At 40.3% G+C, this 17,308-nt stretch overlaps 2 protein-coding genes and 1 long non-coding RNA gene across 7 annotated transcripts in view; 1 reads left to right on the plus strand and 2 right to left on the minus strand.

The window, feature by feature from the left end:
* Positions 1-64: 64 nt before the first annotated feature.
* RPLP1 (ribosomal protein lateral stalk subunit P1) lies at positions 65-2,467 on the minus strand. The gene is made up of 4 exons (XM_014848204.3): positions 2,220-2,467; positions 1,508-1,582; positions 401-518; positions 65-188 (listed from the first exon to the last, which is right to left on the minus strand). The coding sequence occupies exons 1-4, from the start codon at positions 2,289-2,291 to the stop codon at positions 109-111; spliced, it is 345 nt and encodes a 114-aa protein (XP_014703690.1). The 5' UTR covers positions 2,292-2,467; the 3' UTR covers positions 65-108.
* On the plus strand, positions 2,457-6,335 carry LOC139042184 (uncharacterized). The gene is made up of 2 exons (XR_011498586.1): positions 2,457-2,894; positions 4,285-6,335. It is a non-coding gene; the product is annotated as an uncharacterized lncRNA (long non-coding RNA).
* A 6,716-nt stretch (positions 6,336-13,051) lies between these two features.
* Positions 13,052-17,308, minus strand: part of KIF23 (kinesin family member 23) — a 28,820-nt gene continuing 24,563 nt past the window's right edge. For 3 of the 5 annotated variants that reach the window (XM_044764633.2, XM_070499113.1, XM_044764630.2), the window contains 5 exons: positions 16,416-16,646; positions 15,382-15,464; positions 15,114-15,192; positions 14,393-14,463; positions 13,052-13,681 (listed from right to left, as the gene is read on the minus strand). In XM_044764633.2, coding sequence (XP_044620568.1) covers positions 13,666-13,681; positions 14,393-14,463; positions 15,114-15,192; positions 15,382-15,464; positions 16,416-16,646 — 480 coding nt within the window. In that variant the 3' untranslated portion in view covers positions 13,052-13,665. The remainder of the gene's footprint in view (positions 13,682-14,392; positions 14,464-15,113; positions 15,193-15,381; positions 15,465-16,415; positions 16,647-17,308) is intronic. The other 2 variants (XM_044764631.2, XM_044764632.2) reach the window with 1 other exon arrangement.

The raw sequence follows: 17,308 nt of genomic DNA on the forward strand, positions 1-17,308 counted from the left end.
ACCCAGCACTGCACAGGTGAGGTCATCTTCACCCAGTACATCCCCAAACCATCAGCAAGACTGATGCAGCAAAGAGTTCAGCTTTTTATTCACCATGTTACAAGAGATTTAGTCAAAAAGACCGAAGCCCATGTCATCATCAGACTCCTCAGATTCTTCTTTCTTTGCTTCCACTTTCTTCTCCTCAGCTGAAAAGAAACAGAGTCAATTATATACCTCTCCATAATTTAAACTCCAGGCCCTTCAACTTGCATGGTCAAAAATACCCTAGACTGCCCTTATGAAACTATACCTCTGGCTTTAGGATTTCTACACATCATCTACTCTTAGCAAGTTAAGAGCAATCTTGCCTATAATACTTAGGAATCTCCACTCCTCCCTCCAACACCAAGTTTCGTACCTGGGGCAGCAGCAGTGGAGGGGGCAGGACCTCCAGCTGGGGCAGCACCAGCAGGTGGCGGAGGTCCACCAGCCCCCACATTGCAGATGAGGCTCCCGATGCTGACATTGGCCAGGGCCTGCAACACACATGCACATCCGTAAATGCTCAGCTCTGTCCTTTTGTTACAGCACTCACCCAGGAAAAAAACTACCTGCTTTTTGAACATACACTGATCAATTCCCTACGCTATATATTTCTCTTCCTTCTCCTTCACTGGAGTCTGCCAGTGACATTTTCTCTGCTAGATTCTGACACTCAGATAGGACAGCCCACAGGGCTACATTAAAGAGAGTCACAAAAAACTACTCAAGCTTTAAATCTCATTCTTGCACTGCTGTATTTAAGTAGTCAAATACAACTGACTTCCTTTTTACAGATGAGAAACCTGGCCCCAAAATGCTAGCTTTTAACTTGTTGGTAGAAAATTCAAGCTTCCCTGAACACTCAAACTAGGATTCTTTCCACAGTTCCATGTTTTCTCTTAAGAAATTCAATTTTTCAGACTGCAAAGTAATTCTAGATTTTTTCCAAAGGAATTTATTAAAGATGATATACGTACAATGTTCTCAAAGCTCTCTGAAGGACAAAATGAATAGTCAGAAGCCATCATGAGCTTCACTTGCCAGAGATTAAGTAACCTGTACACTGGGAGGTAGCCAGTGCCTTGTTCCTTGGGTAGGAATCCTGACTTCACTAGCCTCTCATATCCCAACGTAAAGTGGTCAATAAATGCCTACTACCCCCAAGTTCCATTAAACCAGACTGTCATGCTGGAAGCATCTGCTTGGAATAGCATGGATGGTAGTACCTCTGGGTAACCTTTAAGAAGGAATGACCTGGTAATTTGTTTTTACGATGGTTTCAGAACAGAAGGAAAGAGACAAAGACACAACCACCCAAGACCTTAAATTAGCTCCTAGAGACAGAAACGTGAGGAGATGTAGAGGAGGTCCAGCGGAACACGGGGCCTCTGGCACTTCCGGACGTGAAGCATGAACACCTGACTTAGACATCAGCAGGTCTTCCCAAATTTGCTTCTCCATCACTTCGCCACCCCGACCTTACCTTTGCAAACAAGCCTGGCCAGAAAGGTTCGACATTTACACCGGCTGCTTTAATGAGGGCATTGATCTTATCCTCCTAAAACAAGCAAAATGGCAATCCATCAGAAAGCAAAGTGAAGCTTTCGTCAATGTCTCCGAAATACTGCAAATTGGAAGAAAATCACTCAAAACGTGTGTACAAAGCCATGTTTATTCAGTTCAAATATTTTCTCAGTTATTTCATGCATACTTATTTGAAACGACCATTTCCTACGCTCTTTTCGACTATTACGAGCAAAAACAACGCATCAGCGCCAGGAACCTTGGCAGGCGGCGCGCTCATCGCTGCCATGTCGCAGGCTGGGACTCGCCCCAGTCCCGCAGCTATTTTAAGTGAGGGGTCAAGGCGCGGGGTGGAGCCGAGCTCACGTGCTCTCCTCCACTCCACGCAGCCCGGCGGCACAAGGCCTGGGACCAGAGGGGCCCAGGGCAACCTCGCCAACAGACGGCAGTCTCTCTGAACACAGGTTCCCCAAGCCGGAGCGCGCAGCCGCAAGCGCGACCCCGTCCCTCCGGGGCCCGCACGTGGCCCACCCGGGGGCGCCCGCCGGAAGCCGCCGCGCCGGGGTGCGGATGGCCGTGACTCCGGCCGGAAGGGGCTGGCCGGCCGCCGAAGAGGGGCAGGGAGCTGGCCGCCCGCAGGCTACCCCGCCGTCGGCCCAGGACACACTCACCGTGACCGTCACCTCATCGTCGTGCAGGATGAGGGCCGAGTAGATGCAGGCGAGCTCCGAGACCGAGGCCATGGTGCGGGCGAGGGCTGGGCAGCGCTGCCGGGCGCGGTGCTAGTCGCCGGATGAAGTGAGGGCCTCACCCCAACGCGGCCTTAGCTTCCTCGGAAGGACCGAGCACCTTAGCGGCAGCTGAGGAAAGGGGCGCTTGTGCCTGCGCGCAGCCTCTTATACGCCCACGCGGACCAATCGGCGCCCGCGCCCGGCGGAAGAGGCGGGGCGAGAGCCGCGCGCCGGACGCGGCTGCGCCGGAGACGCCTGCACGCGGCTGGTGGCGCTCGTTGCAGAGTTCGGGAGTTGCTGAACGCCCACAGGTGCTGTTTGCCTTGGTATGAGTAAGACTCAGCCTTGCGAACAGTAAAAGTAGTTTTAGGAAAAGCCCGCATCTACTGTAGCGGGGGTGACACTATTTAGACAATCAGTTAGTGACGTCACCCCTGCCCCAGAGCAGGCGGGACCACCTGGAGGGCAGGAGCTGCGTTTCGGGTAAAATGAATGAATATAGGGGGAAAAGAGAAACTTGCAGTGTAAGGATAGCAGTAGCGTTTGAGCGCGTACTGTCCCAGGCACTGAGCCACGCTCTGCAAGGATTCATTTAACCCTCACACAGCGTGAGAGGTAAGTACTGTTCATCTCCATTTTGCAGATGGCAAGACTAAGGTGTACACTGGGTAGCTAGCCCGGGATGCCACGGGTGCCAGTGCGGTGGAGCCTGGGTTTGAAATCCGGAAGGCTCACGTCAGGGCCTCCTGCTTGTGTACGCGGAGAGGGATGGGTTTGGGGATTATGAGTAAATTTTATCTTCTTTCTCTCTTTTTTCCAAAATATAAAAGATATTAGGAATGTAGGGGAACTATCCACTTAAGCTTCGTTTTTTTGTAGCTAAGGCACCAGTGAGTGGGTGGAAGTGCCTTGAAACTGCACTTGAGCTGTTTCAAGACCTCTTGATGTATCTGCTGTCTGGTTAGGTGCTGTATTGCCTCCTTGTGTCCTTTGAAGCTAATAAAACTCATATTGGGTTCATATTGAGAGTATTTCTTTTTCTTTTTTAATTTTTTTAGTTGACGTATAACTGACATATAACGTTATATTAGTTTCAGGTGTACAACATAACAATTTGATGTTTGTACATATTGCGAAATGATCACCACACTAAGTCTGGTTAACATCTGCCACCATACGTAGGTACAAATTTTTTTTTCTTGTGGTGACTTGTAAGGTCTGCTCTCCTGGCAACTTTCAAATGTGCAATACAGTATTATTAACTATAGTCACTACGCTGTACATTACATCCCCATGACTTGTTGGAAGTGTGTACCTTTTGATCTCCTTTACCATTCCCTCCTAGCCACCAATCTGTTCTCTGTATCCATGAGCTTTTGTTAGATTCCACATATAAGTGAGATCATACAGTATTTGTCTTTCTCTGTCTGACTTATTTCGTTAGCATAATGCTTTCAAGGTCCATTCATGTGCAAATGGCAAGATTTTATTCTTTTTATGGCTGAATACTATTCCGTTGTCTATCTCTACCATATTTTCCCTATCCATTCATTCATTGGAGGACAATTAGGTTGTTTCCAAGTCTTGGCTGTTGTAAATAATGCTGCAATGAACATGGGGCTGCATATATCTTTTTCAGTTAGTATTTTCATTTTTTTCAGATAAATACACTGAAGTGGAATTGCTGGATCTTATGGTAGTTCTATTTTTAATTTTTTGAGGAACCTCCATACTGTTCTCCATGGTGGCTGCACCAGTTTACGTTCCCACCAACAGTGCACGAGGGTTCCGTTTTCTCTACATCCTCACCAACAGTTTGTTGTCTTTTTAATAATAGCCATTCTGACAGAGGTGAGGTGATATCTCATGTTGGTTTTGATTTGTATTTCCCTGATAATTAGTGATGTAGAGCATTTTTTCATGTACTTGTTGGCCATCTTTATGTCTTCTTTGGAAAAATGTCTATTTAGATCTTCGGCTCATTTTTTTTTTTTTTTTTTTTCAGGAAGATTAGCCCTGAGCTAACATCTGCTGCCAATCCTCCTCTTTCTGCTGAGGAAGACTGGCCCTGTGCTAACATCCGTGCCCATCTTCCTCTACTTTCTTATGTGTGGGATGCCTACCACGGCATGGCTTGCCAAGTGATGCCCTGTCTGCACCTGGGATTTGAACTTGCGAACCCTGCGCTGCCAAGCAGAACGTGCAAACTTAACTGCTGCACCACCGGGCTGGCCTTCAGCTCATTTGTTAATTAGATTTTTTTTTCCTGTTGGGATGTATGAGTTCTTTATATATTTTGGATATTAACCCCTTATCAGATATATGCTTTGCAAATATTTTCTCCCATTCTGTAGGTTGCCTTTCATTTTGTTGATGGTTTCTTTTGCTATGCAGAAGCTTTTTAGTTTGATGTAGTCCCACTTGTTTACTTTTGCTTTTGTTGCCTTTGCTTTTGGAGTCAGAGCCAAAAAATCATCGCCAAGATGTACACCCAGTTGCTTACCGCCTGTGTTTTCTTCTGGGAGTTTTACGGTTTCAGGTCTTAGATTCACATCTTTAATTCATTTTAAGTTAATTTTTGTGTATGGTGTAAGATAGGGGTCCAGTTTCGTTGTTTTGCATGTGGCTGTCCAGTTTTCCCAACACCATTTTTGAAGAGACTATCCTTTACCCATTGTATATTCTTGGCTGCTTTGTCATAAATTAACTGACCAAAATGTGTGGGTTTATTTCTGGGCTCCCTATTTGTTCCATTGATCTGTTTGTCTATTTTTATGCCACCATATTGTTTTGATTACCATAGCTTTGTAATGTAGTTTGAAATCAGGGAACGTGATTTCTCCAGCTCTGATCTTTCCTTCTCAAGATTGCTTTGGCTATTTGGGGTCTTTTGTTGTTCTGTACACATTTTAGGATTGTTTGTTCTATTTCTGTGAAAAATGCTATTGGAATTTTGATAGGGGTTGCATTGAATCTGTAGATTGCTTTGGGTAGTAGGGACATTTTAACAATATTCTTCCAACCCATAAGCATGGACTATCTTTCCATTTATTTGTGTCTTCTTCACTTTCTTTCATCAATGTCTTCTTTATTTTTGATATTTCAAGTTATCTACAACTTGTATGTATCATTTATTACATCATCTGAAACCTAAATTTAATTCCTATCATCAAAAATGGTAATCTTTACATTTCCTAATCTATTTCCCTCTTGGAATTTGCCTAGTTTCCTGGTAAGGTGGTTCAGTTTTCTTTTTTCAGGAACCTGCTTTATTCACTCAGTGCTGTTATCTCATAATCATCCCTGACCAAACGTTTCCATGGGAAACCCCAACTCAGGGTCCTACTTGGGTCAATCTTAGCCATGAATGTAAACATATCTGAATAGCCTGAACTTTCTAAAAAGATGTTTAAAAACTATCAAGCTTTCTAAAAATAGAACTATTGTTTTCAGTTTTCATCCAAATCTAGGAAGCAATTTTAGTAGAAATTTGTTGGAAAAAGGTAAACCTATTGAAAAATTCAAATATTTCCAAAGCCAGAATAAGTCCGTCCAAAACACAGTTTTCCCGCCAGTATAAGTACTTAAGAAAAAACTGATCTTTGGCAAATTTAATGTAACAACATGCAGTAAAACAAAGTTTTGCCTATTTTAAACTGTGCTAATAAGAAACGTTTTTAAATCAAATATTTTGTTCCCTAAATTGTTCTTGTAACTAGAGTAACAAAACCTGAACCTAATAGTACAAGAAAGGTAAATTGTAGGTTCTTCTCACTTATGAAAGTGAGAAATCACAAAAATCCAAAATAAAATATTAATGTCAATTGTATCTCAATAAAGCTGGGAAAAAAACAAAATAAAAGATTAAAGAATTGAATCCAGTACTGTAGATAAAAATAAGGTATATCATGACTAAACAGGATAGTTCAACATAATAAAATCTATTAAAAATAATTCACTAACAAAGAGGAAAATCTATATGAAATTCTTACAGACTCAGAGAAATCAGTTGATAAAATTAAGTAACTATTCACATAGACTCTTAGAAAACTGCAATAGAGAGTGACTTCCTGATAAGTTACCTACCAAAAATCTACAGCAGACATCATACTTAATGGTGAAACCTTAGAAATGTACTCTTTAACCAGGCACAAACAAGATGCCTCCTTTCTCTGCTTCTCTTTCAATTACTGTTTTAGAGTTTAGCCATCTCTATAAGACAAGAAAAAGAAAAGATATTAAAATTGAAAAAATATGAGCTCTCATTATTCGTAGACAATATGATTGTTTACCCAGAAGTTCCAAGAGAATTCATAGACAAATAATTCAGACTAATAAGTAGTTCAGCAAAGTTGCTAGATTCAAAATTAATATATAAAAACTGGCAGCATTCTTGTACTCAGCAAAAGTCAATTTGAAAACGCAATATTAAAATATACACCTCATACCCTAGCAACAAAAGTCATGTGGTGTCTAGGAATAAATCTAACAAGATGTGCATGACCATTATTTTAAAAATTATAAAACTTTATGGAATAACATCAGAAGCAACCTAAAAAGAGTGATATGCCATGTTTCACAGATGGAAAGATCTTAATGTGGGTAATTCTCTCCAAATGATGTAGTTTCAATCAAAATTCCATTAGCGTTTTCAATAGAATTTAACACAGTGACCTTAAATTTTAATGGAATGACCAAATAATAACCAAAGCAATTTTTTAAAATAATAAAGGAGAGTTTACTTAAGTGTAAATTTTGGATTTTAACTCCTTATCTTATGGTTTGCAAAAATTTTCTGCCAATATGTAGGTTGCCTTTTAATTTTGTTAGTTGTTTCTTTTGCTGCGCAAAAAAAACTTCTAGTTTGATGTAGTCCCATTTGTTGATTTTTGCTCTTGTTGTTTGTGCTTTTGGTGTCATGTCCAAAAAATCCTTGCCAAGACCAACGTTGAGGAGCTTCTTCCCTACATTTTCTTCTAGGAGCTTTATAGTATCAGATCTGGTGTTTAAGTCCTTAATCCATTTGGAGCTAATTTTTGTGAGTGATATAAGACAAAGGTACAAGAGCAGTTTCATTGCTCTGCGTGTGTTTATCCAGTCTTCCCAGCACCATTTGTTGAAGAGATCATCCTTTCCCCATCAGGTGCTCTTGGCTCCCTTGTCAAATATTAGTTGACCATACAGTCAACTACCTTGCCTAAGCAGAGGTTAGTTCTGGGCTATTCTGTTCCATTGGTCTGTGTGTCTGTTTTTGTGCCAGTACCATACTGTTTTTATTACTGTAGCTTTGTAGCATAGTTTGAAATCAGGAAGTGTTTACATCCAGTTTTGTTCTTTTTCCGCAGGATTGCTTTGGCTCTTCAGGGTCTTTTGTGGTTCTATATAAATTTTAGGACTTTTTTTTTTTTCTATTTCTGTGAAGAATGCCATTGGTATTTCAGTGGGGATTGTATTGAATCTATAGATAACTTTGGGTAGTCTGGATGTTTTAGCAATATTAATTCATCTGATCCATGATCCAGAACAGGATGTCTTTCCATTTATTTGTGTCTTCCTCAATTTCTTTCAGCAAAGTCTTGTAGTTTTTATTGCATAGATCTTTTACTTACTTGGTGAAATTTATTTCTGAGTATCTTATTGTTCTGATGCTATTGTAAATGGGATAGTTCTCTTTATTTCTTTATCACATTTTTCATTCTTTGTATATAGAAATGCAACTGATTTCTGTATGTTGTTTTTGTATCCTGCAACTTTACTGAAATCATTGATTAGTGCCAACAGATTTTTGGTTGAGTTTTTGGGATTTTTCTATATATAGAATCATATTATCTGCAAATAGCAACAGTTTTACTTCTTCTTTCCAGATTTGGATGCCGTTTGTCTCTTTCTCTCGCCTAATGGCTCTAGCTAGGGCTTCCAGTACTGTATTGAATAAGAGTGGTCAGAGTGGGCATCCTTTCTTGTTCCTCATCTTAGAGGAAAAGTGTTCAATTTTTCTCCTTTGGGTATAATGTTAGCTGTTGGTTTTTTTGTATATGGCCTTTATTATGTTGAGTTATGTTCCTTCTATACCCTATCTGCCAAGGGTTTTTGTCATGAAAGGATGTTGTATTTTGTCAGATGCTTTTTCTGCATCTATTGAGATGATCATGTAATTTTTATTTTCCATTTTATTGTTGTGATGTATTACATTTATTGATTTGCATATGTTGAACCATTCTTGCATCCCAGGAATAAATCCCACTTGGTCATGGTGTATGTCTTTTTATGTGTTATTGAGTTCAATTTGCGAATATTTTGTTGAGAATTTTTGCATCTATATTCATCAGGCATATTGGTCTATAGTTTTCTTGTGGTGTCCTTATCTGGCCTTGGTATCAGGGTAATGCTGGCCTTGTAGAATGAATTTGGGAGTATTCCTTCCACTTCAGTTTTTTGGAAGAGCCTGAGAAGGATTGGTGTTATTCTTCTTTGAAAGTTTGGTAGAATTGATCAGTGATGCTGTCTCGTCTTGAGCTTTTCTGTGTTGGAAGGTTTTTGATTACTGATTCAATCTCTTTGCTAGTTACTGCTGTATTCAGATTTTCTGTTTCTTCCTGATTCAGTCTTGGTAGGTTGTATATTTCTAGAAATTTATCCATTTCTTCTAGGTTACCTAATTTGTTGGCAAATAATCGTTCGTAAGTCTGTTATGGTCATATGTATTTCTGTAGTATCAGTTGTAATGTCTCCTTTTTCATTTCTAATGTTATTTATTTGAATCTTTTTTTCTTACTCTGGCTAACGGTTTGTCAATTTTGTTTATCTTTTGGAAGAACCAGCTTTTAGTTTTGTTGATCCTTTCTATTGTTTTTCTGGTCTCCATTTCATTTATTTCCACTCTGATCTTTATTATTTCCTTCCTCCTTCTAACTTTGGGCTTAATTTGTTCTTCTTTTCCTAGTTCCTTGAGGTATAAAGTTAGGTTGTTTAAGATCTTTCTAATTTCTTAATATGTGCATTTATCACTACAAACTTTCTTCTCAGAACTGCTTTTGCTGCATCTCATAAGATTTGATATGTTGTATTTCCATTTTCATTTGTTTCAAGATAATTTTTTATTTCCCTTTTGATTTCTTCTTTGAACCATTGGTTGTTCAGAAGTATGTTGTTTAGTTTCCACATATTTGTAGATTTTTCCGGCTTTCCTCTTATTGTTGATATCTAGTTTCATACCATTGTGATCAGATAAGATAGTGTGATTTCCATTGTCTTAAATTTGCTGAGATTTGTTTTGTGCCCTATCAAATGATCAGTTCTGGAAAATGTTCCATGTGCACTCAAGAAGAATGTGTATTCTGCTGCTGTTGGATGGAATGTTCTATATCTGTCTGCTAAATGCATTTGTTCTAGAGTATGGTTCCATTCCATTTCTGTGTTTTCTGTCTGGATGATGTATCTGTTGCTGACAGTGGGATATTGAAATTCTCTACTGTTATTGTATTGTCCATTTCTCCATTTAGATGTTAGTATTTGCTTAATAATATTTTGGTGATCTGAGCCTATGTGTGTCTTTAGAGCGGAAATGAATTTCCTGTATGCAGCATATAATTGGATCTTGTCTTTTCATCCATCCTGCCACTCTGTGCCTTTTGATTGGTGAATTCAACCCATTTATATTTAGAGTGATTATTGATATGTAAGGACTTAGTACTGCCTTCTTATTGTTTACCTCCTGGTTGTTTTGTATCTCCTTTGTTTCTTCTTCCCTCTTTTTCTCTCTGCCTTTGTAAAGTGGTAGTTTTCCAGGGTGACTGTTGGTTCACACCCTCTGAAGCTTCCCAGGTGAAATCTGAAACTGGCCCCCATACACATAGGGCAGGGAGAGACAGAAGAAAGAGGCAGACCACTCCAGATTGGTAGGTGGCAGGTTTAAAAAGCAAAGGAACTTAAGTACAAGACTTTTTGGATGGCCATAGATGAGATCTCTGCACTCACCTGCAGAATCTTAAAAGTTTATATAGAGGCCTTAACTGTGCTCAGGCACATATACCATCCAGATGGTCCCAAAAACACATTACTGTCTCAAGGCTGTGTTCTTGGGGCAGCTTGTAGCTCAGGGAAGGCAAGTAGAACCCACATTCTAAGGACAGGGAAGGGGTGAGGAGCCCAACTGGGGGTCACATCCTCTCCAAGACCTCCTCCAACACTGACTTATTTGATCCCCCCTTTTGTTATGTTTCATGACTCTAGATTTTTAATCTTGTGGTTACCATGTGACTTACATAAAACATTTCATAGATAAAATAGTCCTTTTTATGCTGATTGCAACTTATCATCATTCAGCTAGAAAGCTTCCACCCTTTTACTCCTCCCCTTTTATATTTTTGATGTTGCAGTTTACCTCTTTTTATGCTGTGAATTCATTGAGAAATTATAGTAGTTATAGTTATTTTTAATGCTCTCTTCCTTAAGAGAAGGAAGGGGTTATATTATAATTAAGGGGTTAACTTACCTTTCTAATAAGAGTTAGTTTTCTAATTCTATTTCTCATCTTTGCTAGAGTGTACTTTGTATTGTGTACTTTCCTTTGCTTTTTGTTAATTAGTATCTTTTCATTTCAACTTGAATAATTCATTTCAGCATTTCTTGCAAGGCAGGTCTAGTTGTGTTGAACTCCCTCAGTTTTTGTCTACCTGGGAAAGCCTTTATTTCTCCTTCATATCTGAAGGATAACATTGCCAGATAAAGTATTCTTGGCTGGCAGTTTTTATCTTCAGCACTTTGAAAATGTCAGTCCACTCTCTCCTGGCCTGTGGAATATCTGCTGTGAAATTGTTGACGGTCTAATGGGGGTTCCTTTGTAGGTTACTTTCTTTTTCCCCATGGTGCCTCTAAGATTCTTTATCATTGATTTTTGACAGTTTCATTATAACATGTCTTGAAGAAGCTCTTTTTGCATTGAGATAACATGATGGTCTATTAGCTTCTTGAACTTGTGTGTCCAATCCTTCCCAAATTTGGGAAGTTCTCAGCTATTATTTCTCTAAATACACTCTTTGCTCCTTACTCTGTCTGTTCTTCTGGTCAGCCAATTATTCTTATATTTGTTTTTCTCATCATATCTGACAGCCCTTGTAGGGTTAATTCATTTTTTTAAAATCTGTTTTCTCTCCTCTTATGAGTCTTTCCTAAATTGCTGTCCTCCAAGTTGCTAATTCTTTCTTCAATCTGATCTGCCCTATTTCCTAAGGTCTCTGATACATTCTTCAACACATTCATTGAGGTCGTCAGCTCTAGAATTTGTTTGGTTCTTTTTTAAAATTTCAATCTCTTTGGTAAAGAAGTCTTTCTGTTAATTAACTTATTCCTAAGTTAAATTGCCTAAGTTTCTTATAGCTTGTTGAATCTCTTCATAACAGCTGTGTTGAGTTCTTTATCAGATCGCATATTCTGTGCCTTTGGGTTTGGTTGCTGGAGAATTATCATTTTATTTTTGTGATACCATATTACCATGATTTTTCACAGTATTTGATGAAATGTGCCTCTGTCATCACATTTGAAGCGGCACACACCTTTCTTAGTTGTTGATGTTGTTACAGTTCCAGACTGGAAATTAGAAGCTTTTCTTTTGCTTTCCAGAAGGTGGTGCTATAGCTCAAGTTTTTGGTTTCTCTTTTCCTGAGCCAGCTCTGGGGCTGCTCTTAGGAGCGTGGGTAGAAAAAGCTGGCAGTGGAGTGTGGGGAGGTGTGGGCTTAGCCCCTGGAGCTTTGTGGGCACCCATAGCCTGGTAGGGGCATCCTCAAGTGAGAACATTCCCAGTGGTCTGTGGGTGGACCTCCAGCAGAATTCGGGAAGCAGACAGCCGGGACCATGTTACTTCAGTGCCCTTTGTTATTCTTGTCTGCCTCTTTCCCTTTCCTCTCCCTCCCTGTGGTCACCAAGCTCCTTCCTCAGAAATTCATGCTGCTTGGTCAGTCACTCACTGCTTTCACTTTCCACCTCTTGAGGGAGGTCACTGTTGTCACCAGTGAAAGCCCAGGGTGTTGCAGTGTTGCCCCAGGGAGGGGGACTGACTCCTCCAATCCTTACTCCTCCTCTGCCTCCAAACTCAGCTGTCTCACTCTGACCACTTGCCTGGTCCTCCCATCAGGCTGGCTGGACCTCCACAAAGTATCTCCTGGCGTGTCCACCCTGTTTTGCACTCTCCTGGTTCACTTTTTCCCCAATTGTGCAAGTGGGAGTGGGGCAGGCTCACCAACTCCCTTGGATCCAGTCTCCTCTGGGGACGTACCTCCCTGCCTCCTGCATCACAGGTGGGTAGAAATCTCCTGGAGATTCCAGTGTCATATGCAGAGGCATTTTTGTTCCATTATGAATGACCAATTGGTTATAAAATAAGGGGAGAGAAAAAAGGAACAACTCATGCTGCCATGATGCTGATGCCATGCTCTCCTCCACATTTTACATGTTTTTAAGTTAGGTGTAATATCAAGAACTCAAATTTATGAATGTTGCCCTTGTAACCTTGCTAAATCAACTGAATGAAGCAATAACAGGGAAGATTCCCAAGTCAAACACAGTCTGTTATGTGAAGGATTGCGGGCTGGGAGAAGATTCCTCATTCTTGGCAGGGGAAGTATTCCCTTTCAGAGCCGTTCCTTTGTGCCCTAAAACAGAGAGAAACTTCTTTCTAGTGCTTTCTTTTAAGGCATCCTACAAATGAGTGTCACCTAAATGCAAAGCATGATGCTAGGTGCTGGAGTGTGCATTAAATGACTATCACACAACTTCGTATTTCATAGTGCTTTTTATTTAAATTCTTTTGGCATATCTAAATGTCAGAAAGGGAATATATACATAGAAAATTCAAAACACCTTCCTAAAATGGTTTCTTATTGGCCAGTCACTGACGCCTTTATTTTGAAAGTTTGAATTGTCATATGTCTAAAGTGCATTCTTGCAGCTGATCAATAGCAGCATTTGTGTTGTTTATAAACCTTAAGAAATATTTAGACAAGAGCTGGAAAAGTCACAATAAAAAATAAAGTGTGATCTAGATATATTGATCCTTAATCACCCAAGAACACTCGCATGAATTAGTTTAAGTATACAAGAAATATACAGGAAAAAATAGCATTATAAAAAAGTTCATACGGCAATGAGAAAAGGGAATCTTCTGCTATTAATATTAAATATGGCAAGGAATATAATATAGTTTGTTGAATCCTAGAGGTCTTTGGAACCATAGAGAAATCTCTGATCTAGGCCAGTGTGGTGTGTATTTGAGGTCTGTGATATTCAACAAAGCTGGAGATCTGTAAGATGACTCAGAAGACTCCTGGCATAGCTTTGGAGAAATCACCAAGGCAAATGAAAATGTTCTTTTGTCACTGAGACTGTCAGTTCATGGCTTCTTGCGCCTAAAACATGAAAACCAGCACTTAGTGTTGAATTTTGCAATCAATGACACATTCGTAGCAATTGAATGTCTGGGAGGGCTTTAAGAGAACTCCTGTTTTATCATGGAAAAAGTTCAAGCTCTTCTAAGAAAGCAAGTAACTTATAAAATATACTTATCTGGTATTAAATTTAAAAAACAGGACGTCCCATCTTTTATCCTGTTGCAGTGATTTCCCAAATTGGCTAAGGAATACATGTGTTAAAAATGGACAAATGGGCTTGTGTAGCTAAATATTTGGAAAGAAAGGGGTTTTAAGAATAAGGAAAAAGAATGGGCCAGACTCTTGGGTATGTGTTTCATGGAAGAGGTCACAGTGTGAGTCCTACCATGATGTCCACCATTCCATTCTATTCTCGTGGCCACTTACTGCTGTAACAAGACCAAGGAGTAAGTCAGGAGAGAATGAATTACAGGGAGAGCTGTCGTCCCCGACCAAAGCCTTTAGCCTCCTCTCCTCACAAGTGCCTCAGCTCAGCCTCTGGAAGCTTCATGTGAACAGAAGTGATCCGTCTCCCTGCATTGCTGCTGCCTGGTGCAGTCTGCCAGGAGGGCCCAGAGAGTCCAGGGGTACCCACAACCACACATTTGCTCTCAAAGTGGATGGCAGGGCGAAGAGGTGGTGCACATACTCGGAGGGAGAACACAGAGGCCCCCACGAGTCAGGACTCACTTGGGTTGTGCATGATGCTGATAGCCAGGTCCCAGCTGAGAGCCCGCTCTCATCTCCACAGCCACAGCACACTAAGAGGGAAAGGACAGAAAGGAAGGATCAGCCCCTCTCAGCAATCTCTGAAACAGTCCTGCTTAGAGAGGTGCGCCAGGTGAAGTCCAGCACTGCTTTAGTTCAGTGAAGATACCCAGGTTAGAGCACCAGTCAGATACGTGTAGTTTCCTTGACATAGGCCACAAAAATTGTGTGCTGGGACGGTCTTTAGAGATCATCCAGGTTAATTTCCTCATTTTAGATAAGGAAGAGGAGTTCTTGAGAAAGTTGGTGGCCAGAGCTTGGCCTCCTGACCCCCACCTTCCCGTGCCCTTTCCACAGGAGCCCCTCAGCAGGAATAACACTTCCACAGCGCATTTCTGCTTCTGAGAAGATCCTCATCAATTTGATGTGAATTCTTGTTACCCTCGGGTGACAGCCTCTGACTTCCTTCTTGGGCCCTATCCCTCTACACTGCAAACAGGGGCTTTGAACTGAAGAGCTCCAGTAAGACCAGTCCTAAAGAGATACAGACACCTTTGTGGGTTTGCCAGGAACAGGCCTATGCTGCACTGGCAACGTGAGATCAGACCTCAGCTGCCTCGGAGAGCATGAAAAGCTACAGCCATGGGGCTTAAAACATGAAACCCCTGATTTTACTAAGCAGACAAATAATTTTTACCCCTACCCTTGTTTCTATGTCGGTCCATTCAGACTCTGTGCCATCCGGTTGGGCAGGTGCTGCTGTGGAAGATCTTCGTTTTCGACTATGGTAAAGGGGAAACGATGCAACAATTATTTTTGCATCTAAGAACAGGAAAGATATTAGAACCAAGGAACTACTGTTTACACTGCTTTAGAGAATTAATAATACATTTTAGGATAGTCTGTTCCTCAGGAATGAGCAGTTAAGAAAACAACAGCCCTCTGAAAAGATACACTTGATGATCACTCACCCTGTTGGTGATTCTTGTTTTAAAGTCTCAATTTCAGTAAATTGAACAGATTGTCCACCACCCCTTGTTTTATACACATCACCCTAAAGCCAAGAGAAAAGGTCACTGTTACTTTGGTACATCCAAATGATAAACATACATATATATTTTAAATTGAATTTAACACTCCACTGTTTTATGCAGACTCCCATCCACAAAACCAGATGGTGCTTAGGACTGCTGGGTCTGTGATATTAAAATATTCTAGAAATTGGAGTATGTATCTCTCTCTCACTAAACAAAGAAGCTCAATGCAATATAATCAGTAACGTTCTTAATTGCAGAAAAAAATTATTCCTGTTTGTTCAACCTATAATTTAAAATGTAGGCTAAGGATCAAGAAATCTCCCAGAAATGTCTCAAGTTCTAAGGCATTATCTTTTCTTCTCTGGGTGCACCATCCCCCTCATATTCAAATGACAGTGCAGTCTTACTTGTAACTATAATAAGAACTATCCTCTAAATTGAATTTGAAATGAAAAACTTTTTTTTTGCAGTCTTGTCTTTTACTTCCCTGATTATTAAGTGACTCTTTGATCAAAGGAAATTCTTCTCAGGCAAGGGAAAGGGCTTTGAGTAGCTCAATACTAAGTAATTTTGATTGGCCAAATTTTAACGTGAGCTTTTTATCTTGAACTGACAGAAGACAGAGGTAGGAGGTTTTTTGTTTAGGTTTACTTTTTAAGTAGCAGTTAAAACTAAATATACATAAGAATATATAATAATAATAAATAATAATAAAAATAATAAACATAATAGATCTGGGGTTCCTCTAACAAACCTGAGAATCTAAGTCGCATTCACTAGAAAGCAGATTGAGTCCTAGTTTAGCGGGTTCACAAGCTAAGCAGTTACTTGAGTTTTCTAACAAACAAAAAGATTTACGTTCCAGTTGACACTGCCTGTGTGTCATCAAAAGAATAAAAGAGTAGAGAATTTTTTGTTAAGTTGCCTTTTTTATATATATTTTTTCTCCTGTGTACATTTGTTTTTACCTTGATTAGTTTAGTCTCAATCTCCCCATCGGAGGCTAGTTCCTGGTGGGTCAGCATGTACTTCTCACACTTAGCTAGTGCCTTTTCATTTGCAACAGATACTGTGATGGCATGAGGGACATGTGGCTGCATGACTGTTTCAGTTTGCACGTTAGAGGCAGGCTTATGGTCTACCCATCTGTCTCCTGCAGAGCGTGATCGTCTGTGTCGGAGACGAATTGGTGGTACGTTCTGATCAGGTTGAAAGAGGAATCAAGAAACAAGCATAACCCAGAATTAACTTAAGCATATTATTAGAAGTGCAGCAGGTTTGGCTACATTAGTTTGTGGCAGTATCAAAACAAATGCATGAACCTTTTCCAAAGCTAAATGTCATTCAAGCAATTTAAATGTTCTCCTTGGTTTTAAACACAAAAACCAACAAACATCTTTTAACACCAGCTTATATATTATATATAGTCATGTGCTACATAACATTCCAGTCAGTGACATCCCGCATATACAGTGGTGGTTCCATAGATTAGTACTGTATAGCTTAGGTGTGTAATAGGCTACACCATCTAGGTTTGTGTAAGTGCCCCCTGTGATGTTCACACGACAAAGTCGCCTAATGATGCATTTCTCAGAACATAGCCCCATCATTAAGCAGAGCGTGACTATATCCTACCAGGGAGCTTCCCTTTCAACAAAGAATGGAAGGAAAAATCCTGGTACTGCTGCTAGTCTTTCCTGTGTAGGTGGTATTTCATACAAATAATTCATTTTGCATTCTCAATCAAAAACCAGTATTTGTGCCTGGGATTGTAAGGTAATCTGTTAGGTCCACAACCATGTTTAAAGCTTCAATGAGATCAATAAAAGCCCTAGACGTGTCATAGCCCTCTCAACAAAAA

This window comes from Equus asinus, chromosome 2, assembly GCF_041296235.1.
Source record: "Equus asinus isolate D_3611 breed Donkey chromosome 2, EquAss-T2T_v2, whole genome shotgun sequence".
Lineage (NCBI taxonomy): Eukaryota > Metazoa > Chordata > Mammalia > Perissodactyla > Equidae > Equus > Equus asinus.

Coding starts and splice junctions, on each gene's coding strand:
- RPLP1 (XM_014848204.3), bottom strand. CDS start 2,291: ATGGCCTCGGTCTCGGAGCTCGCCTGCATCTACTCGGCCCTCATCCTG. Junction 519..1,507: donor GGCCAGGCTTGTTTGCAAAG/GTAAGGTCGGGG, acceptor TGTGTGTTGCAG/GCCCTGGCCAATGTCAGCAT. Junction 189..400: donor CTCCACTGCTGCTGCCCCAG/GTACGAAACTTG, acceptor GTTTCTTTTCAG/CTGAGGAGAAGAAAGTGGAA.